Source organism: Amphibalanus amphitrite, unplaced genomic scaffold (assembly GCF_019059575.1).
Source record: "Amphibalanus amphitrite isolate SeventyFive unplaced genomic scaffold, NRLGWU_Aamphi_draft 000178F_arrow, whole genome shotgun sequence".
Lineage (NCBI taxonomy): Eukaryota > Metazoa > Arthropoda > Thecostraca > Balanomorpha > Balanidae > Amphibalanus > Amphibalanus amphitrite.
The window spans coordinates 395,267-418,214 of record NW_024881673.1 but is presented as its reverse complement, the minus strand read 5'-3'; the positions used below and the strand labels follow the sequence as shown (position 1 = coordinate 418,214).

At 48.1% G+C, this 22,948-nt stretch overlaps 1 protein-coding gene across 1 annotated transcript in view; it reads left to right on the top strand.

The window, feature by feature from the left end:
• The window catches only part of LOC122383970 (nuclear pore complex protein NUP62-like), a 43,641-nt gene that overhangs the window by 9,798 nt on the left and 10,895 nt on the right, over positions 1–22,948 (top strand). Inside the window, exons 2-4 of the mRNA XM_043370875.1 lie at positions 7,580–7,792; positions 8,655–9,026; positions 21,809–22,690. Coding sequence (XP_043226810.1) covers positions 7,595–7,792; positions 8,655–9,026; positions 21,809–22,690 — 1,452 coding nt within the window. The 5' untranslated portion in view covers positions 7,580–7,594. The remainder of the gene's footprint in view (positions 1–7,579; positions 7,793–8,654; positions 9,027–21,808; positions 22,691–22,948) is intronic.

Genomic DNA, 22,948 nt, shown 5'->3' with positions numbered 1-22,948 from the left:
ATGAAAACTATTTGATTCAGATGCGACATTTATTTGGTTATCCATATAGTGATTAACACGGTTTGGTAAACTTGACTTTTTGGTATTTATAGCCACTCGTCAACCCCATTTGCATCACTGTGCGCTAGGTCCGCCTGACCGGCCACGGAATACGTTCGAGTCTCGTCCTACTAAACAAGTGTCATATTTGTTTGTTTAACGATCCATATCACTATCAAAGTTTTTGAGGATACCGGTGAAGAAAGTTCATTCTTCTGCTAGATTTACCTACAACATGCTTTAACTTACATTTTCTTATACAGGTTTTGCTCCGTCCCGCTGCGCTCAATGCCCGCGCGGGGAAAGTTAGCGGGGTTTCACTGTCAGAGGTTGTACCAGTGACAACTATTTGGCCCTGCGACCGGTCGAATGTTACCCCGCCTCGCCGGGCGCTACCCCCACTTCTGTCCAGTTGAAGCCGATACAGCCTCTGACAGCTCAGCGCGGCCAACTATGGGCATAATGCCTAGCTGAGTTGAGCAAAGTAGACAAAAACAAATGCAAATTCATACCTGATGTGAAAATGACAGAGCAATGAATTTTCCTCTCAGGTATACTGAACAGCTTAAGTACCGACTTCAATTGTTAAACTAACAAAAATGACGTCTGTTTAGTAGGGCGACAGCCGAACGTCTCTTCTGTGGCCCGTCAGACAGCTGAGAGCGCCGGATCTGCGCGTCGATAAGGGTCATTTGACGCCTTTGTGTGGCTTACTTTGATCCGTCGTGACACTGAGTTGTGTGATTGCGCCTTGTTGCCGGCTGTGAGAGACACATCTTAATATTTCAGAATACTTTTTCGCTACATATTGCTCTTTTGGCATTCAGCTTTCACTGGTAAACGAAAAAACATGACTATGATTTAAAGATTGTCCTGGACAGCTCGTTGAATAAAATATTTTTACGATTTTACAAAAACGCAATTTCTTAAAAAGGCCATCGAACGATTTCCATATAAAATACTGTTTTGGAATCAGCTCACCGTCAGCTTTCGAACGGTATATTTCGTTTCTTTGGTGGATGAAATGACTTTCTGACGAGCCGCGCTGGTTTAACCGCCAACGCATTCCACCTATAAAAATGAAACCAGCATAACGCCTTTTGGGGCGACTAACGGAGCGAGCGAGAGGGTGGGCCTTGCACGTGCGAAATCGCGAGGGGTATCTTCAACTGACTTGTGCACAGCACCCTACTAACCGGTCTCTAGCGATGTGCCAAATTTGAGCACAATCGGCCCAGGCGTTCTCGAGATCTGGAAGCGGCACCCTGCACGTGCGGACGTGTAAAATGGGCCCCAACTGACTTTTGCACGGCACCCTGCTAACCGGTCCCTAACTGCGTACCAAATTTGAGCGCAATCGGTCCAGCCGTTCTCGAGATCTGAAATCGACCCCTGCACGTGCGCACGTGCAGCAGCACCCCAACTGTGGCACATGCAAATGCATTGCCTAGTGGGTGCCTACCTGCATGCCAAGTTTCAGCGCAATCGGCCCAGTAGTTACCGAGATATTGCAATTGTTACAAAACTGACACCTCTTCGTTTTGCACGTGCCACGTGCATAAGGGGTCACCCACATGCATCGGAAATAGTCCAATGCTTGGTTGAAGGAATGAAACTACCCTACAAAAATTACCGCATGTAAATCGGTCAAGTGGTTGCTGAGATATAAGCATCGCAAAAGCGTGACAACGGCCGGCCGGCCGCTCATACTAAAAAATGTCCGTTATTCTACGTAAGACTTCGCTCGCTTCGCTCGCTCCGTATCATCAATCATGAGTGGTAAGGCGGCCAGCGCAGCGCGGCGCGTCCCTGACCCAGCCCAACGCGTCTGTGCCGAGCGTGAGGCCAGAGGGATATACTGTACCGCTGAACCTGGGTGTGAGGCGGCGCAGTCTACCGCTCCAGTCAAACGCTGGGCCGTCGGGGGGCGAACATCACTTAGTAGGTGAGTGTACATCAAAAGCATAAAAAATCGTTTATACCATACATAACTAAACGAGGGCCCAGAAAAAAGGTCAATTTTCTAACTTTTTATTATTGACATGAAAATGCACTTTCCTAGACGTGCTTTGTCCCAGGAATCTAGTGGTGCCATTTGTTTTCACATGCGATGTTCAGAAGTGCCTCTAATTCACGAAAATGCTTATGACGTCACCACGCCCTATGCATGTTGGAGCTATTTTTTACAATTTGGGGGTCAAAAATCAAGATAGAAAGTTGGAATTTGGGGCATCTAATGTTCTAATAAAGCTCTATAACATATATTCCATTTTTTTGAAATTCCCAAAATTTTGGATTTTATTAGCTGTTTTCCAAAAAATATAGTTTTTTGAATTTTAGGGGTTAAAAACGCATTTTATGGAAAATCCGAGATAGCCATTTTGAAGAACTCGTTAAGGTGCGTCTATTCATGTCCTTAATTTGCAATTTGCTTAAAACCTCGATTTTTGGCAATTTTTTAAACATTTACCATTTTTTGACTGAAAACGCCATGTAGTTACATCACTAAAATCGATATATCTCAAAGACAATTTGGATTTTTTCTCTTGAAAATTGCACAGGAGACGTCAACTTGATAGGGGAGAAGGTATGCCAAGTTTCAAGTAGATAGCATAAGCGATTCATGAGTTATTCAAGAAAAACGGATTGGGGTCGGATCCGACCCCCCCCCCCCCCCAGGCGGTCGCGGGTTATTCATCCGCACCAGCACTTTTCCAAAGGACGATGGAGGTGCTCTTAGCGGGCATCCCAGGGACGTGCGTCTTTCTGGATGACGTCGTAGTCTCGGTTAAGACGCTGCAGGAGCATAATGTCGCACTGCGAGCGGTGATGTCGCGTATCCGTGAGGCCGGACTGCGGCTTAACAAGGACAAGTGCGTTTTCCGAGCTCACAGGGTGCTGAGGGTGGTGTACCTGGGTCATCAGATCAGTGGTGAGGGTATCAAACCGACAGATGACAAAGTGGAGGCGATCACAGCGGCCCCGGAGCCGGAAAATGTGTCCCAGCTGCGCTGCTGGCTGGGACTGGTTAAGTTCTATGGGAAGTTTCTGCGTGGTCTCGCCACTACGCTGTCACCACTGTACGCTCCTTTGCGAAAGGATGCTGTTTGGAAATGGGCGGACGCGGAAAAGGAGGCGTTTCAGGATGCCAAGCGCCTGTTACGGAGCCCTCCTGTTCTGGCACACTTTGATCCTCAGTTACCGATCACGCTGGCATGTGACGCCAGTCCGGTGGGGATCGGTTGTGTCCTCCGTCCGGTGGGGATCGGTTGTGTCCTCCAAAAGACGCCGTCCGGCGAGCGCCCAGTAGCGTATTATTCGCGCACGCTCAATGAGACGGAGCGGCGTTACAGACAGAGAGGGCTTAGCGGTGCTGGCAGGGGTCAAACATTTTCACTTTTATTTAGCTGGCAAGACGTTCGTTATCCAAACTGATCATAAGCCCCTGCTGGGTTTAGTTGGCGACGGATGAAATCGAATGGCTTAGCTGAAAAGTGTGTGGGAACTCTTAAACGCAGTTTCAAGAAGCAGCAGTCGGGATCTGTGCACACAAAAGTTTCGAGATTTTTGTTTCAATACCGAGCGACTCCTCATACCACGACTCGCGCTACACCGGCATAGTTGTTTTTGGGGCGGCGTATGCGAACACCGCTGAACGCCCTAGTGCCTGATTTAGGTGTGACAGTGTGGCAGACGCAAGCGAAACAGAAATTGTATCGCGATCGGCACACGGTTGGTCGTCAGGTGGCCGTAGGCGATGCTGTGTTTGTGTCTGCAGTGGACCGGCTCAGCGGTGGCGGGGGGAGGACGTGGCTGCCCGGTGTCCTGGTGGGGAGAGAGGGTGTGAAACTGTCAGTGCGACTCAGTGATGGGCGTGTGATTCATTGACACCTCGACCGTGTGCGGACGTCTGGCCAAAATGCTTGCAATGCTGCCCATCGCAATGTCAGCATTCCCAGTGTTGGATATCCTCCCTCATGTGTGCGTGAGCCGTCCTCACGGGCCGCTGAGACGTCGCCCTCGGCGACGGAGGCCGAGGGAGACGGCCCGGGGGGGGGGGGGGGGACGTTACGCTTTGCGAGACCGTGCGCGGCTCCGTCCGCCTGAGAGACTGTCTTATGTGTAAAGTGTTGTTGGCGACTGTCCAAAAGTGTCATGTTTTGTCCTGAGGTGCAGGGATGTAGTAGATTGCCCCACCGCTGGCTGCGCCAGTGGCCCATGTGTCGCTATACCTGGCCCGCCCCTGACACAGCCCGCGCGGCGCACGGCCTGAGCCGAGGCCGCGGTTCAATAAACCAGTACAGAACGGACCGCCGTGGTGTAACAGGTCAATGAACTTGCATGTTCACATGCTGACCTCCGTGATGTGAGCTGTGTTGGGAGGGGTAGGGGGAAGGGTGTTCAAACGATTGTTGAGATTCCATGACAAAATATCGAAACGCAAAATATCGAATCGCAAAATATCGAGTCGCATAGTATCGAAATCGCAAAATATCGAAATAGCAAAATATCGACTCGCAAACCTAATAGGTATCGAAGTTGCAAAATATCGAAATGGCAAAATATCGAAAGACAGAATATCGAACGCCAAATATCGAAAAGACAAAATATGGAAAGCAAAATATTGAAAAGACAAAATATCGAATGCAAAATATCGAAAAGACAAAATATCGAAAACAGAATATCAAAAAGGCAAAATATCGAATGCATAATATCGAAAAGACAAAATACAGACAGCAGAATATCGAAAAGACAAAATATCGAAAGCATAATATCTAAAGGACAAAGTATTGAATGCAAGATATCGAACAGACAAAATATCGATAGAGCGAAATATCAAAAAGACGAAGGCATAGGCGGCACCAGGGTGGGATAATTGACGAGGCACTAAAACTTTATTCCATGACAGCTGAACCAGTGACAACTAAACCAGTCACAGCTGAACCGATGACAAGTTAACCAGTAAACCGCTGAACCAGTGGACAACTAAACCATAAGTTGATTCAACCCTTCCCGTTATTGGCGTTTCATTAGAAGGAAACAGTTACATTTGTTCTAAAATAATAATCAAACCTGATCAAACCTAATGAAACCTAACCCAACCTAACCTAACCTAACCTAACCTAATCTAGCCTAACCCAGCCCAACTTAACCCAGCCCAACAGCAACACAGCCTATGATGCTTTTTTCATTTCAAAGATAGAAGTGTCGGAAATGTCAGTGCATCAGCGATTCTTTTCAATATTCTAGTTTCAATATTTTGTCTTTTCGATATTCTCCTTACCGATAATTTGTCTTTTCGATATTTAGCATTCGATATTTCGTCTTTTCGACATTCTGCTTTCGATAATTTGTCTTTTCGATATTCCGCTTTCCATATTTTGTCTTTTCGATATTCTGCATTCTATATTTTGTCTTTTGATATTTTGTCTTTCTATACCTATTTTGCCTTTTCGATATCTTGCCTTTCGATATTTCGTCTTTCGATATCCTGTCTTTTCGATCTTTTGTCTTTCGATATTTTGTCTTTCGATATTTTGCAGCTTCGATATTATGCTATTCGATATTTTACGATTTCGATATTTTGCGATTCGATATTTTGCCATTTCGATATTCTGCTTCTCGATATTTCGCAACTTCGATATTTTTCCATTTCGATATTTTTCCATTTCGATATTTTGCTTTCGATATTTTGTCACTTCGATATTTTACCTTCGATATTTTGCGATTCGATATTTTGAATTTCGATATTTTGTCCGGAACCCTGTTCGAACACCTCCCCCCCCCCCCCCAACAGGGTGTGGAAATCCAGGACCCCCAGCGGAGAGCGGAATATGATGTTGCTCCCATGGCATTAGGGCGGGTGTCAAGGTCACCGGAAGGTCAGGTCAGGTCATTGACCTTTGATGTCTTCGGTTCAGTTTTTTGAATTTTTCATGTTTCTGGCTTCTGGGCTAGTTTTTGGACCTGAATTCACATTTAGCATTAATTTGAACATTTACGATTTAGTCTTGGTGCCTTCGTAACACGTTACGAGGCCTTCAGAGGCGGTTAACACCTACTACGAATACCCGGCAAAACCCTTACTAGTTGACCGGATCTGACATGACCCGACTTGGCCTAAATGCATGAAGACATCATCTATGATGGCATAACTAGTATAACATGATATTCGTGATCTGCACCCCGAAAAACCACATAGCAGCCATGCTATACGACGTTCTGATAGGTCCTGATATCCCCGACTTTTGGGTCATTTACCTGACCTGGAAGGTCGACCGATGATCTAGGACCTTAACCCTCGCATGTGTGCGGCGTTTGCCAGCTTCTAATGTGTAGGGGGGGGGTCGGTTGGACCCCCCCCTTGCCGTTTGGCCCCTGATCGAGCTAGAGCTTCGCGGAAAAAACGAGCGTGTTGCCCGTGACGAGAGGAAGCCGATGACACCCAATTTTAAGGTCCTAGGTCATTGGTTGACCTTCCAGGTCAGGTCAATGACCCAAAGTCGGGAAAATCGGGACCTGTTAGAAAGTCGTAAAGTGTGGCTGCTAAGGGGTTTTTCGGGGTGCTGATCACGAAAATCGTGTTAGTTTTGATCACAGATGATGTCTTGAAGCATTTAGACCAGGTCGGGTCAGGTCAGGTCAGGTCAACCAGTAGGCGTCGTGACGGGTATTCGTAGTACGTGTCAACCGCCTCTGACAGCTTCGTAACATGTTACGAAGTCACCAAAACTACTTCGTAAATGTTCAAATGGTTGCTAAATTCGAATTCAGCTCCAAAAACTAGCCTAGAAACATGTAAAACTCGAAAAAGTGACCCGAGGTCACCCGAGGTCACCAAAGGTCAATGACCTGACCTGACCTTCAGGTGACCTTGACACACACGGGAGTAACATCAAATCACATGTTTGAACGTTTGAAACCACGCAAAGCTTGCAAACACGCGGCTAGTGCGAGCCGACATACGCGAAATCGCGATTCCGGCCAAACATGGTCTCGGAAAAGAGGTCACAGGTCAAAGGTCATTTGGGTCAGGGTCATGAAATTTTCAGGGGAGGTGTCAAATTGATCAATGCGAGGGTACTGAAAGTTTCGTCGCGATCGGCCGCTTTTTACGCGAGTTATTCGCGAAAAACCATGAGGGGGTCCATCCGACCCCCCCTACACATGCGAGGGTTAAAATTGGGTATCAACGGCTTTCTGACGTGACAGGCAACACGCTCGTTTTTACCGTGAAGTTCTAGCTCGATCAGGGGCCAAAGGCGAGGGGGGTCGTACCCCCCCGTGTGCCGTCGAAGGACGCAAAATGACCTGTGCCGGCGAGGGTCGGGTCGAGGTCAGGACAGTGGTCTAATCGTGCGCAGGGAGAAGAGACCTGGGATGGAACTTCCACATAAAAGAAACGAATTAGGTTTTTTTACTACTCTGAAACGTCACGGATGTATGTATGTGTTAATGATTGTTGTGTCCTATCCAAGGAATGACACTTTCTGGCGGACCTGGGGGTGTGGCTGACCCGAGACCTGTACCTTCCGCTCAGGAGGTGCGTCCCCTCATGGACCGCCTGTGCGACGAGCTGAAGGGTCTGAAGGAAGCCGTCATAACTCTGACGGAACAGCAGTCGCCGCCGGCGGCCGGCCCGCACACCCGGCCCCAGAGTTCCGCGGAGCTGCGGGACGCGGTGCTGGCCGACGTTCGCGGCATGCTGAACGAGGAGCTGCGCCAGCTGCGCCGAGAGCTGCAGGAGCTGAGCGTGAGTCAGGGGGACGGCGATCCAGGCCCAGTGGCAGGCCCATGTCACTCCACTTTTGATGACATCATAAGGGGGCCTCAGGACAATAATGGCGCGGTGCGCCACAATCGCTTCAAAGCTACTTGCCAACAGTTGCCATTTTTGAAAATATTTTTTTGAAAAAAAAGTTACAAATAATAGAAATATTTTAATAAAGTTGTTGAATAAATCGATACCATATCTAAAAACTTACTGAAAAATGATTTATTCATAGTAAAAATATAACCTCGATGCGTTTTTACGTTGCTTTCCTGCAACTGCAGGCGATTTTTAAATCGTCTATATCTTCAAAACCGGTCATTTCTTAGCATATTGCTGCTCTGTTTTATCGCTAGAAAATGAGTTGGACTTTCCAATGACATCAACGGATGAGCGATATGTGTAGAGTGTCACCAACAATTTTCAAATGAAATTAATCATTTTTACGTTGTAAAGGAATGGAGTACCCCTTGCGAGCATCAGGGGTGACGTCACTCAGGATCTGTCTCTGATTGGTCGGCGGGGGAGTGACTGTACCTTCTATATGTAGATGGCCTTGCCCAGTTGGACGGAGCGCTGCTGGCCCGTCAAACCCGGTAGTGGGTGGCCTGTGCAGTCACAACAATGTCCGACCGCATCATCAATGGCAGAGACCTTCACTGTGCTGACCATGTTTATCTCACTGATCCTTGTTGATTTAACCATCGCCGGTATGTTGTGTTGGATCTCATCGCATGGCGAGGAACGATAAGTGTTGTGCATTTTCTGGTGTGTCGTGCTCCTAGGTAGTGTCCCGTTGTCACTGAAGTATCCAGCTCTGACACTCCTTCTGCCCATTCGGCAGCTGGAGGTGGACCAGATGAAGAACCAGAGGCAGCTAGAGGTGCAGGTGGCACCACAGCTGCAGCAGCTCCCCATACCGCAAGAGCTGTTTTCCTGCGGTGGCAAGGCCCCCGCCACGACGGCTTCCACCATCTTCGGGTCGGGGTTTAGTAAGACGACGCACTCTACCGGGACGGTCTCCGGCACGAACGGCGGTATCAAGCTCGACCAGGCGCCGTCGGCCTGGACTGGCGGTACCACGACCGGCGCCTCTGCTGCCGCCTCCACTGGCTTCAGCTTTGGACCGACCACAGCGCCACCTGCTCAGCCGAGCACGCCGAGCTTCTCGTTCCGTCCGCCGACCGCCGAGGGCGCCACCAGCACACTGGCCAAGGTCAGTCAGTCAGAACACAAACCGTCAGCCAGCTACGAACGATGCCCCCAAGGGCTCACTGCCTTTCCATGGTGTGTCAAAAGTGGAAATAGCCGGTGCGCCGTCTGGCAGCCCGGCAGCCCGCCGCCATAGGGAAATTAATGTTTTTTGTCGTTTTTTTCGCTCCCTATGAATCACTTGATCTAATTAGAGCTTAACTAGGAACGAGGCGGGTCACTTGGACGTATTCGGGAGCCGAATACGGTGTTTTGGAGCCAATACCTGGGAAACCCTACCCGCCCACGGCCCAATGCAAGTTTTTAACCCTCGCCCCGTTGGGGGGGGGCATTTTGGCCCCCCCCCCTGTGGTTTTTCCTGAATAGCAAAAAAAGGCGGCGCGCAGCGCCGCCAAATTTTCAGTACCTTCCCGGGCATCAATTTGACACCTTCACACCAAATTTCAAGCCTTAGGTCACCTTAGGTCAGGAGTTATTGAGGTCAAACTGAGGTCATGTTCGAGCAAAAATGAGCAAAAAACATGCAATCTTGAAACGCTCACCAAATCTACAGTTATCAAGCAATTTCAAAGTTCTTTATATGGTCTAGTAGACAAAAGGTTGCGCTACAAAACTGCTATCTCGGATTTTCAAAATTTTTGGTTTTTGACCCAAAAAAAATTCAAAAAATTGATTTTTTTAGAAAAACTTTGAAAAAATCCAAAATTTTTCCGAATTTTGAAAAAAAACCGGAATATATGTGATAGTCCCAGCGCTCTTCTATATACATACCAAATTTCAGATCGATATCTCGTTTTTTGGCCAAGTTATAGCGAAAAAAACTGTTCAAAAATGATGACGTCAAATTTTTGAACTCAATTTTTAGCAATTCTAGACCTTGTACGGCAAAACAAAAACCACCATTGAACTCCCCGTGTCGAGCTGCATCGATTCCATACCCATTTTATGCAAAAATATTAACTTTGAAATTTGACCTAATTTGACCTGACCTTGACCTGACCTTGACCTGACCTTGACCATCACGTGATCTAAGCTGGCCCCAAAGGCTGCCTGACCCATATAATCGCATTTGTCATGTAAAATGGACCATAAAACATGTATCACACGACACTTTCATATTGTGACCTCCCCGTGACCTGACCTCTGTGACCTGACCTGGTATCAGTGACCTCAAATAGCAAAATATGTGTTTGAAGAACATTTCCCCATCGATTATTTTCAATGAAATGCATTTTACTCGATTTTACAACGCATTTCTTGAAGTGCCTGTAAACGGTGAAAATTGGACCTTTGACCTGACCTGTGACGTCATCGGTTTGACCTAGGTCAATAAAATTGGGTCACAAGGTAGTTCCCCGTTGGGGCTATCCAACGCCGTTTACCGCTTGTCGCTATGTTGCGTGGTTCTCGAGATCTTAGGGGGGGGGGGGCCAAAATGGCCCCCCCCCAACCGGGCGCGTTGCTCGGCAGAGCCCAACGGGGCGCGGGTTAAGAGTCTGCATGCCCAAATTAACGTTGAGCGCGGCCGTTTTCGGTCGGTTTTCCCCGACTTTGTGGCGAAATCGCCTTATTTATTCAACCAGGGTGGGCTAATTCGCTTAACTAGGAATGAGGCGTTGAAGAGAATTCATGGGTGAAACTTTGACATCACCATTGGGGTACCAAACGTCCAAGGGGGCCTCCATTTAGTGGGGGCCTCCAATTGCGGAAGCGGTAATTTACGAACCACGCCAGGGCCTCTTCTAAGAAATTTTCATTGGGGGACCAGAGGCTCAGAAGCCAAACCTGGGGTACCCCCAAATCCAGTTTTCTCATCGGATTTAGGCCACTTATTTTTCGTCACAGCTCTGATGCCATTATTTATTTTTTTGAATATTGATAAAGAAATGGTAGGTCACCTGACCCTACTGGTGGATTCAGGCCAGCAGGGTGACATTGTATGTAAATATCCCCCGCGGCATCCGAAATCGACGAAAGTTTCTGGCTTTTTCACTATTGACAATAAAACACAATGCCTTTATTATAGAAAAACATTAACGGCACAGTATTGCGCAAGGAATCTAGCCGTAAGCCGACCCCAGAAAGTGTGAGGGTTAACCTTCGCCCGCACCTGGGGGGAGGGTCGCCACCCCCAAGTTAGTTTTTCTGCTCTACACTTAACATTTTTAAAGCTAGAAACCTGATTTTTTTTGTATAGCTGCTTTTCTATCTTTTCTCAGCGTCCATTGAAAATTTCAAGTTTCTGTGGCTTTTGGGTTTGAAGATATGACCTTGTTCTTCAGGTCATGTCATGTCCTAAATGACGAATACCCAATATCTTGCGATGGCTATGGGCCTTGTGAGCTTTTGACACGCTGATTTCGGCTTTTTTTTGCCAGTCTTACCTCCCACCTATCATTGAACATGTTGTTCTGCGATGTACAGATGTCAGGGTCAGGGTCAAGGTCAACCTAGGTCATCTAAAATTATTGCGCTTTAGGCAAGCTGAATTAACCCGCGACCTGGTGGGGGGGGGCTATTTTTTGCCCCCCCCCCCTCCAGACTTTTCGATATATCTCCAGAACCACTGCGCCGATCGTCACCAAACTTTCAGTACCCTCCCGGACATCAATTTTACACATTGTGACCAAAAATTTTTCCAAAGGCTATGATAGGTTGGCCGTAAATGACGTCAGAGTGACGTCATGTTCTGCCGTTTTCGACCCAAAAAAGGGTTTCGCGGGAAGAGCTGTCAGGCCTATAGCTTTGCAAATACAGAAACATGATACGAACATAAAAGCTGTAGAATAGACAGGGCTACAAAACTGCTATCTCGGATTTTTGAAATTTTTGGGTTTTGACCTACAAAAATCAAAAAAAAAATTTTTTTGAATATAATAGCCAAAAAATCCAAAAAGTTTCTTGAATTTCGAAAAAAAAACGGAATATATGTGATAGTACCTACCGCCTTCTATCTACATACCAAATTTGAGATCGATACCTCTTTTTTCGGCCAAGTTATAGCGAAAAAACTGTTCAAAATTGATGACGTCAAATTTTCAAACTCAATTTTCAGCAATTTTAGACCTCGTAGCGCAAAACAAAGACCACCATTAGACTCCCCGTGACGAGCTGCATCGAATCAATACCCATTTTATGCAAAAATATCAACTTTGAAATTTGACCTTTTTTGACCTGACCTTGACCTGACCTCCACCAGAAAGTGACCTAAACCGTACCTGATGGTCTTATAACCAACACCATTGAGTTGGAAATGAAAAACTGGCCATAAAACATGCATCGCACAACCTTAGTAAAGTTGGGTTCATGTGGTGACCCTTGGTGACCTTTGGTGACCTGACCTGTGACCTGACCTGGTATGACCAGTGACCTCTAACAGCAACATATCTACTAGGCAACTGACGCCCTATCGCTGATTCCCGACAAAATGCGTTTTCCTCGGTGTTATAGCGCATTCCCTAGAAGACCCGTGAACGGTGAAACATTTCATCTTTGACCTGACCTGTGACGTCATCGGTGATCCCGAGGTCAATAAAATTTGGTTTCCTTCGACAAATTTGACAGGCCTTTCGAACGCCGTTTGAAATTTGCGGATCCGTCCAGTAGTTTCGGAGATACGAGGGGGGGGGCAAAAAATAGCCCCCCCCCCCAACAGGTCGCGTTATAAACAGACCCCACCAGGGCGCGGGTTAACTTTTCGTGAAATTTCTTTGACTGTATGTTTAGTAAAAGCTTCTCAGTTCATGATCAAGTGTAATAGGGACACACAAACCGATCTGTGCGCACATCAGTACATACACAGACATACAAACACATATCATTGACCTTGACCTAACTTGACGTGAAATGACCACAGCCAGCAAATTAGTCGGATAGTGTGACAAAGAGCTGTTCTAGCTGGCTTGGCACTAATACGGCAGCGTCATCGGTATATGATGGGTTGGCCTGCTGCTTGTGTAGGTATCTTATTCTACATCACCACAATTTTTTCTTACAAGATTTTAAGCCTTGCGGTCAAGAGCAACAGATTCTTTGGGAAGAGACGAATCCAATGATACCAATTTTACCTCATCAGGTCAGTCATTGACCTTCCAGGTCAGGTCAAACTAAAGAATGTTGCTGTTTGGGGTCACCGTTGCCCGTTGGAATTTTTTTTTTTTGTCTTCTTGTCACTCATGTACTGTGCTAGTGTAGGCATTGCGCATTACACACACATAATTCATTCATGTATCATCCTGTCACTCATGTACAGTTCTAGCGCAACAAAGGTTCAAACATATGGTGGGAGCACCGAGGGATCCCGTCCCGCCCCGCATCGCCCCGCGAATTACACGCCTATCCGACGCCGATGGGGCGATGCCCCAGGCCGCCGGCCGGGCCCGCGACCCGTCACCGTGATAGGGTGGCGAGCCGCGCGCCCGGCCGGCCGGCCGACCCTTTATAGAGCCGGCCTCCGGTTAGCGTCCGTTGGAATATAACGTGCGCTGCTCATCATATACCGATGACGCTGCCGTATTGTGGTGCCAAGCCAGCTAGAACCTCTTTGTCACACTATCCGACTAGGTTTTTGCTGGCTGTGGTCATTTCAGGTCAAGTTAGCTCAAGGCCAATGACATGTGTTTGTATGTGTGTGTGTGTGTCTGTGTGTATGCTGATTGTGCACCGATTGTGAATGTGTCCAATGTCCATATTACATGAGATCATGATCTGAGAAGCTTTTACCAAAAATACAGTCAAAGAAACTTCACGAAAGTAAATTCAGCTTGCCTAAAACGCAATATTTTTAGACGACCTAGGTTGACCTTGACCCTGACCCTGGCATCTCTACATCATTGAACAACATGTTCCATATGTGGGAGGTAAGACTGACAAAAAAGGCCGAAATCAAGGTGTCAAAAGCTCACAAGACCCAACGCCAACGCAAGATTTTGGGTATTTGTCATTTTTGACATTACCTGAAGAATAAGGTCATATCTCCGAAACCAAAAACCACAGAAACTTTAACCCGCGCCCGGCTGGGGGTCCTGGATTTCCACGCACTGCTGGGGGGGGTGTTTGAACACCCCCCCCCCTTCTAACTCGGCTCCTGGGCCACGTAGCGATACGCGGAAGGCGGCGTTCGAAAGAACGCCAGAAAAAAATGACGAAATCACTTCGGTAACTTTTTTGGTCAGGTCAAAGGTCAGATCACCAGAGGTCATTGAAGGCAAAATTTCGCCGACTTTCAGGTCGAATGTCGACAATTTCCAGGAAGCCAACGCAGAACTCGGGAACCAATAGAGCTACAGCGTCACGGAAAAGCGCATTCGATAGCCCTATTAATGCTCTTTCTGAGTAATTCTCTCAGATTTGACCTAGCGTCAACGGTTTTGCCTGCAGGGGGCAAAAACTGCAAAAATAGCCGATTTTTTCGGAAACAGTTTTTTCTGCAATAACTTTTGACCCAAGCCTTACACGAGCTTACTTTTACCAGCATCGTGTTCCTCTCGTCAAGACGCATCGAATGAACTATAACTTGACCTTGAAAGGTCAACTTGAAAATTTGACCTCAGGTCAAGGTCATGACCTGACCGGAAATGGTCATGTTGCATATCAGTCGATCCGTATCGTCGAGCTGAACACATCTAAGGCGTTTTCACCGCTCTAGCATGCCTCTATCAAAAGTTATTTGCGAAAAACTGTTAGACACCATTCGTGACCTGAGATGACCTCAGGGCATAAACAGGGGTCACGGACACCATTTTCATGTTCAGTTTGTCTAAACCACTTGTAATTCAGTGTTTGGGAGTGTTTATAATGTCTTTCGTACAAAAGAGGCGCATTTCAATTTTCTCCCATTGACTTATAATGGGGAGGTCGCAAAATTCACCTGACCTTAGGTCACCGATATAAAAATTCCGAGATATACATTTTATAGATACTGTTACCCCCATCAATCGCTGAAAGTTTCAAAGCGATCGGTCACTCAATGTAGCTATGGCAGACATTGAAACTTTTTATGAGGTGAGGTCACTTTAAGTGACCTGGTGACCTGACCTTGAATGACCTTAGTCTGAAATTTTTACAACATGTGTAGAATTGATGTATGATAAGGTGTACCAAAAACGGCGGCGCTCCGCGCCGCCGTTTTTGAGATATTCGCGAAAAACCACAAGGGGGGTGTTCAAACACCCCCCAAGCAGGGCGCGGGTTAAATTTTCAGTGGACGCTAAAAAAGGATAGAGCAGCAGCTATACGAAACATCCGACTTCTAGCAATCAAAATGTTTAGTGCAGAGCAGAAAAACTACCTAGGGCGGGGGGGGTTGGGTGTGGCAACCACTGCCCCCCCCCCCCATGTGCGGACGAGGATTACCTATCTAAGTAATTTGAATATCAGAAAAATAATTTATTAACCCGCGCGGGGCTGGGGGGGGTAAATTTTACCCCCCCTCGCGAATTTTTGCGATATCTCAAAAACGGCGGCGCGCAGCGCCGCCAAACTTTCAGTACCTTTTCTTACATCAATTTGACACGTTCCCTGAAAATTTGAGCGAAATCCGTCGGAAAATTTTTGAGAAATTGACGTTTTAGTGACGTCATGTTCGCCATTTTCGCCTCAAAAACGGCAAAAGTTCAAACGCCGCTAACATCTTCATTTTTAAAGGAATCAAGACGTAACAAAAAAGGTTATACGTAATTTTACTTTGTCTATCAAATGGCTATCTCGGTTTTTTTGAAAATTTTGGATTTTGGCCTAAATTTTTTCAAAAAACTGACTTTTTTGGCAAAATCATTATAAAATCCAAAATTTTGAGTTTATCGAAAAAACCGGAATATATGTCAGAGAAGTGGTCTATGTGCACCTACATACCAAATTTTAGAAGAATCGGTTCAAAAATGTGGGATTTATTCAAAATTTTATGACGTCACGACACACAAAATTTTTGAAAAATGACTTTTTTGGAAGTTCTAGACCTCGTACGGAAACAAAAATAGCACCATTCGATTCGTCGTGAAAAACTGCATCAGATAGACACCTTTTTAGGCCTTAACAACCAACTTCAAAATTTGACCTCACTTGACCTGACCTTGACCTGACCTCGACCTGAAATTCATCCAGAGGTGGTCCATATCACTTATTGAGTGTGCCTATTGAATTCTATGAGTAAAATGACCCATAAAACATGTGTCGCACATGCCCTTTTCTATATTTTGTTTTTTGGTGACCTGACCTGACCTGACCTGACCTTGACCTTGACCTCTGAATGATATTGTATGCAACGAATATTGTCTTGGTAGCCTAAGAACACGTTTTGGGCGATCAGTCTCAGTCCATGACTCCATTTTTCGGCAACTACGGTGCAAGGCCGATACTGTAGAAACTTGCAATTTGTACCCTTGACCTGACCTTGACCTTGACCTCAAACTTTAAATTAAGTACATGTTTTTAGTAGTTCGTGATGAGAGCTTTCGATTGGCGTTTGAATTTTCCAAATCGGACCATTAGTTCGGGAGATAACAGGGGGGGTAAAATTTACCCCCCCCCAGCCCCGCGCGTTCGGCTGGAGACCCCAGCCCCGCGCAGGTTAAATCAGGTATTCCAACAGAGTCCCGCCTTTTTTATAGGTGACCTCCGATCTGTGTTGCATTGCATCTAAGTTGCCCAGGGGGCCTCTTATTTGTAATTGTAGGTACAGTACAGAGAGCCTCCTACTTCGACTACTTGCACAGAGAGCCTCCTAGTGTACATACAGCTAAGCTTCTACAGGTCGAGCGTCGGTCTCTTGTACGTACAGAGAGCCTCCTACTGTTACAGAGGGCCTCCTGTTTGTCTAGGGGGCCTCCTATTGGTCAACGGCGCCTCCTATTTGTCCAAGCGGCCTCCTATTCGTCTATTGGGCCTCCTATTTGTCCAGGAGGCCTCCTGTTTATCCAGGGGTCTTTTGTTCGACTAGGGGTCTCATATTTGTGCAGGGCCTCCTACTTGTCCAAGGGTCTCCTACTTGTCCCAGGGCCTCCTTTTTTAACCCGCGCCCCGTGGGGGGGGGGGGGGGCCGAAACGGCCCCCCCCTGTCCTTTTCGGTCGATATCTCCTAAACGGCTGGAGATATCGCCACCAAACTTTCAGGACCCCTCCGGGCATCAATTTTACACATTGTGACCAAAAATGTTTTCCAGAGACTATGATAGGTTGGCCACAAATGACGTCAGAGTGACGTCATGTTCTGTCATTTTCGACCGAAAAAGACCTTCGCGAGAAGACCTGTCAGGACTACAGATTTGAAGATACAGAAAAATGATCAAGACATAAAAGGTGTAGAATTAACAGGGCTACAAAACTGCTATCTTTAATTTTTGAAATTTTTGAGTTTTGACCCCCAAAAATCAAAAAAACATTTTTTGGATATATTCGCCAAAAAATCCAAAAAGTTTTTTGAGTTTCGAAAAAAAACGGAATATATGTGATAGTGCCTACCGTCTTCTATCTACATACTAAATTTCAGATCGATAGCTCGTTTTTTGGCCAAGTTATAGCGAAAAAACTGTTCAAAAATGATGATGTCAAATTTTCAAACTCAATTTTTGGCAATTCTAGAACTCGTAGAGCAAAACGAAGACCACCATTAGACTCCCCGTGACGAGCTGCATCGAATCGATACCCATTTTATGCAAAAATATCAAATTTGAAATTTGACCTAATTTGACCTGACCTTGACCTGACCTTCACCAAAACGTGACCTAGGCTGGCCCCAAAGGCTGCCTAACCCACATAATCGCATTTGTCATGTAAAATGGACCATAAAACATGTATCACACGACACATTCATATTGTGACCCCCGGTGACCTGACCTCGCTGTGACCTGACCTGGTATCAGTGACCTCAGATAGCAAAGTATGTGTTTGACGAACAATGTACCATCGATGGTTTTCAATAAATTACCAATTTACTCGCTTTCACAGCACATTTCTTGAATTGCCTGTGAACGGTGAAAATCTGACCTTTGACCTGACCTGTGACGTCATCGGTTTGACCTAGGTCAATGATATTTGGTCACAAGGTAGTTCCCGGGTGGGGCTATCGAACGCTGTTTGAATTTTGAAAATCGGCCGGTAACTTTCCGAGATCTTAGGGGGGGCCGAAACGGCCCCCCCTACGGGTGGTAGGGTCCGCCGGTAGCCCTACGGGGCGCGGGTTAAGGGACTCCTTTTTGTTAACCTTCGCCCTGGTGGGGGGGGGCCATTTTGGCCCCCCCTGTGGTTTTTCAGCGATAACTCAGAAACCACTTGAGTTAGCGCCCTGAAACTTTGTATAGCTGTTTATTCAACATTTTTACATCATGTCCTTTTTTGGGGGGTTCGGGTCAGGTCAGGTCAGGTCACAAGGTCACCAAAACTGACACCACCTCTAAAAAAGTTCAAAGCTCTCTCAAAGGCACAGCTTTTATCCGATCGATGTAAAATTTACAGTACTTGAAGATGTCACCCAGCTCTACAAAATGGCTATCTCGGATTTTTTATAAATGTGACCTAAGGTCAGGTAAGGTCATCGCTGCTCCCCATTATAAGTCAATGGGAGAATCGAAAAGTAGTTGTTTTTCAGCTAAATCGGGCGTGATTGTTCCTATATTTCGTTATTGAAGTGTCTTGGGTCAGCAAATCACAGCCCATGTGAAACCATTTGCTTGTGACCTCGCTGAGGTCACGCTAGGTCATCTCCCTGGTCACCAGAGGTCACCAGCGGTTTTTCTGCACTTACTTGTTATTGAATAGAGATAGAGACTCCGTTCGACGTTTATCGTGTTTGTCTCGTCAATGCGGATCGAATGATATGCAGCATGACCTATTTCGGTAAGGTCATGACCTTGACCTGAGGTCAAATTTTCAAAATGACCTTTCGAGGTCAAACTATATATCATTCGACGCGTCTCGACGAGCCAAGCACGATGGTGCATGAATCGTTTCTCTATTTTCTCGTGAATGCATGCTATAGTTAAAAACATTTTCAACGAAATTTGCCAAGTTGACCTTGCATGACCTCTGTAGGCCAAACCGTTGAGCTGAGGCCAAATCTGACGAACCTTGGCGAAAGAGCTTGAAAAGAGCTATCGATTGCTTTTTTCCGCGGCTCTCTAGCTCTTCTAGTTTCCGAGCTACAGCGGAATATGTCCGGCAACACCGAAAACACTGAAATTTGACCTATGATGACCTCTAGCGACCTCAATATTGACCTTAGCGAAAAAATGACCGAAATACTTTCGAACGTACTTGTTATGGGCTTTCGTTTGCTTTTTTCCGCGTCTTCCTAGCCCTCTTCGTTTTCGAGTTAGACGGGGGGGGTCATTTTGGCCCCCCCCACCAGGGCGAAGGTGGCTCAGACCCACACCAGGGCGCGGGTTAAGGGAGCCTTGTATTTGTCCAGGGGGCCTCCCATTCGTACAGAGGTCCTCTAGCTCCTACTTGTCCATGGAGCCTCCTATTTGTTCAAGAGGTCCCATATCTGTCCAGGGGTCCTCCTATTTGTCCAAGGAACCTGTTACATATTTTTCTAGGGGGCCTCTTTGCCCAAGAGGCCTCCTATTTGTCCAGCGTGCCTCCTACGTGTTCAGGGGGCCTCTTATTTGTCCAGGGGGCCTCCTATTGGTTAAAGTAGCCTCTTATTTTCCAAGCGGCCTCCTATTTATCCAGAGGGCTCCTATTTTTAGGGGGCCTCCTCTTTATCCAGGGGGCCTCCTTGTTCAGGGGGCCTCCTAATTGTCCAGGGGGCCTCCTTTTGTGAAAAGGGCCTCCTATTTGTCCAGAGGGCCTCCTTTTGTAAAAGGGGCCTCCTGTTTGTCTAGGTCTAGGACCTTCTATTTGTCCAGGGGGCCTCCTATTTTTGCAGGGGGGTCTCCTATTTGTACAGAGGGCCTCCTACTTGTCCATGGGGCCTCCTATTTGTCCAGGGGGCCTCCTTATGTGAAAGGGGCCTCCTGTTTGTCTAGGTCTAGGACCTCCTATTTGTCCAGGGGGCCTCCTATTTTGCAGGGGGCCTCCTATTTGTACAGAGGGCCTCCTACTTGTCCATGGGGCCTCCGATTTGTTCAGGGGCTTCTTTTTTGTACAGAGGGCCTCCTATTTGTCCATGGGGCTTACTATTTGTCTAGGGGCCTCTTATTTGTCTAGGGCCTCCTATTTGTCCAGGAGGCCTCCTGCTTGTCCAGAGAGCCTCCTATTTCTCCAGGGGGCCTCCTGTTTTCCGGGGGGCCTCCTACTTGTTCAGGGGGCCTCCTACTTGTTCAGGGGGCCTCCTACTTGTTCAGGGGGCCTCCTATTTGTCCAAAAGGGCCTCCGATTTGTCCAATTGGACAAATCGGAGGCAAAGAAGGCCCCTTAAGGGGCCTCCTATTTAAACAGAGAACCTTTTATATGAGCATCGGACCTCCGTTTGCAAAGTAGCTGGTGCGTCTCGGGGGCCTCCACTATTGGGGTCCCAAAATGACAATTGGGGTCCCAAATGTTCGCATTGGGGTCCCACATGGGACCGCGAAAGTATACAAAGTTACACCCATGAGAGAATTATTCAAGGAATAGAGCTGTGCAAAAATATTTTTTGCATTGTTAAAACTGTATCCGCCCTAGAACGATAAATATTGTTGACCCATCAGAAACACATCACCTGGAATGCGTTTGGACTTGGCTGGATCTAATATTAGCGAGTATCTGCTAATGCAGTTTCTTGGCTTACATAGTACGCACACAAGCATACATACTTCCTGTCCTTGGTTATTCCTCACTTGAATGAAAATTTTGCTATAATAACTATTCCAAGCAGTTGACAGGTTTTAGTGCAGGGCGAATTCGGAACCGTTCAGCGCCGCCAGTCTCCCAGGCGGCGCGTAACGGCTGCCGCCGGCCGCCGCGCCGCCGCTCTGGCAGGGTGTTTGACTTCATATATCTGTTGCTAGAAAAGTTGTGTACCGATTTACTTGATTCTTGCATGAAAAGATCTGCCATTCAATTCTTAGCAGATAACGAAAATTTGACGTCAATTGCACGATCCGGTGCCCATATTGTGGTACTGCCATCTATTGACAAGGCTGGCGAACTAAAGCCATGCAGCTATTTCCACTTTTGACACACCATGCCCGAGGCAGGAGGCACGTGGCTAATAGTTTCTCGCCCCACTCTGTCCATCACTATTGTCTGCCCAGATGAAAGTACCACACTCTCCATTTCGTCGCCAGTTCGCCTGCTAACCTTGCTCATGGAATGTTCAGCTTATAGTGGCTATATATGCCTCCATCGATATCCGCACCGTTCCATCGTTCCATCGTTCCATCGTTTCCATCCTCAGGATATTCAAATCCTTCTCCTCCACGCCGCAACCGCCTGATCCGGGCTGGACGGGCAACTTTATCCCATGCGGGATTGTCCGTAAGCCGAGCACCGCCCGTAGCCGGGTGCGGTGAGTGCTGGGGGAGCCCCCCCTTCCCCAGCAGGGCGTGGAAATCCAGGACCCCCAGCGGGGCGCGAACTTATAATCGGGTATCATTTACTGCGTATGGTAACAGTGCACACGCTCGTTTTTTCCGCAACGCTCTTGAGCTCCATCAGGGGCATAACGCCGAGGGGGTTCGTACCCCCCCTTCCATCGGCCGGCACGTGCGAGTATGTAGAAAATATAAAAGGTCCAGCGAGGGCTAAGTGTTCCCTTGGCCTTGTCATTGTTCCTTTATTTTATATTGTATTTTCATGTGTTCAATTACTGATGTGTTCAACTGGATGTCTGAACTAAAGCCGCCCCTGCACCGGTTTCCATCGCAGGCAAGGGGCGAGAACACCACGGAGGAGGGACCTGTCAGCTCGACCTCTGGCTCTGGCGCCGCGGTCTCCAGTACCACCACCTCCAGCGTCGTGACCTCTGCCCCCGCCGCCGGCGCCGGAGCGGCCACCCCCAACAGCTCCTTCCATTTCAAGACTGCCCCGTTTGCGTTCGGCGTCGACCAGGGTAAGGTCGTCGAGGCGACTCCCAAGGCCACGTTCGAGCTCGGCGTGTCGTCCGCAGCCTCGTCGCCGTTCAAATTCTCATTCGGCGGCGACGCCGACAAGTCTGGATCCTCGATCTTCGGAGGAGCGGCGGCAACGGACACAAAGACCACGTCAATATTTGGAGGTTCATCGGGTAACAAGACAACTTCGAACTCCGGAGGAGCGTCGTCAACTGAAACCAAACCTGCGTCTATTTTCGCAGGAACGCCCTCTTCCGAAACCAAAACCACGTCCATCTTTGGTACCCCATCGGTGTTCGGAGGAAAGGGAACTGACAAAGCTGCATCTCTCTTCGGTGGGGCGACCACCGGCGACAAGACATCCAAAGAAGACCAGATATTCGGCGGCTCCGGGACTGACTCCAAGCCCGCCTCTCTGTTCGGCGGCTTTGGTTTGGCCTCTGGTGCCCAGTCGTCTCCCTTCGGCTCCGGCTCCTCAGTGTTCGGTGGATGGCCGTCGTTCGGTAGCGCCGCGTCTAAGCCGGCCTCCAGCGAGAGCGGCGCCGCGGCCAAGCCACCTACTCCGGCCAAGCCGTCCGCCCCCAAGGCGCCTGAGCCGGCAAGCTCTGGCTCGGCCCCGTCAGCACCACCGGCCGCCGCCACTGGATCGACTGGTGCCGGCGCTGCGGCCACCCCGGCCCCGTCAGCACCACCGGCCGCCGCCACTGGATCGACTGGTGCCGGCGCTGCGGCCACCCCGGCCCCGTCAGCACCACCGGCCGCCGCCACTGGATCGACTGATGCCGGCGCTGCGGCCACCCCGGCCCCGTCAGCACCACCGGCCGCCGCCACTGGATCGAGTGGTGCCGGCGCTGCGGCCACCCCGGCCCCGTCAGCACCACCGGCCGCCGCCACTGGATCGACTGGTGCCGGCGCTGCGGCCACCCCGGCCCCGTCAGCACCACCGGCCGCCGCC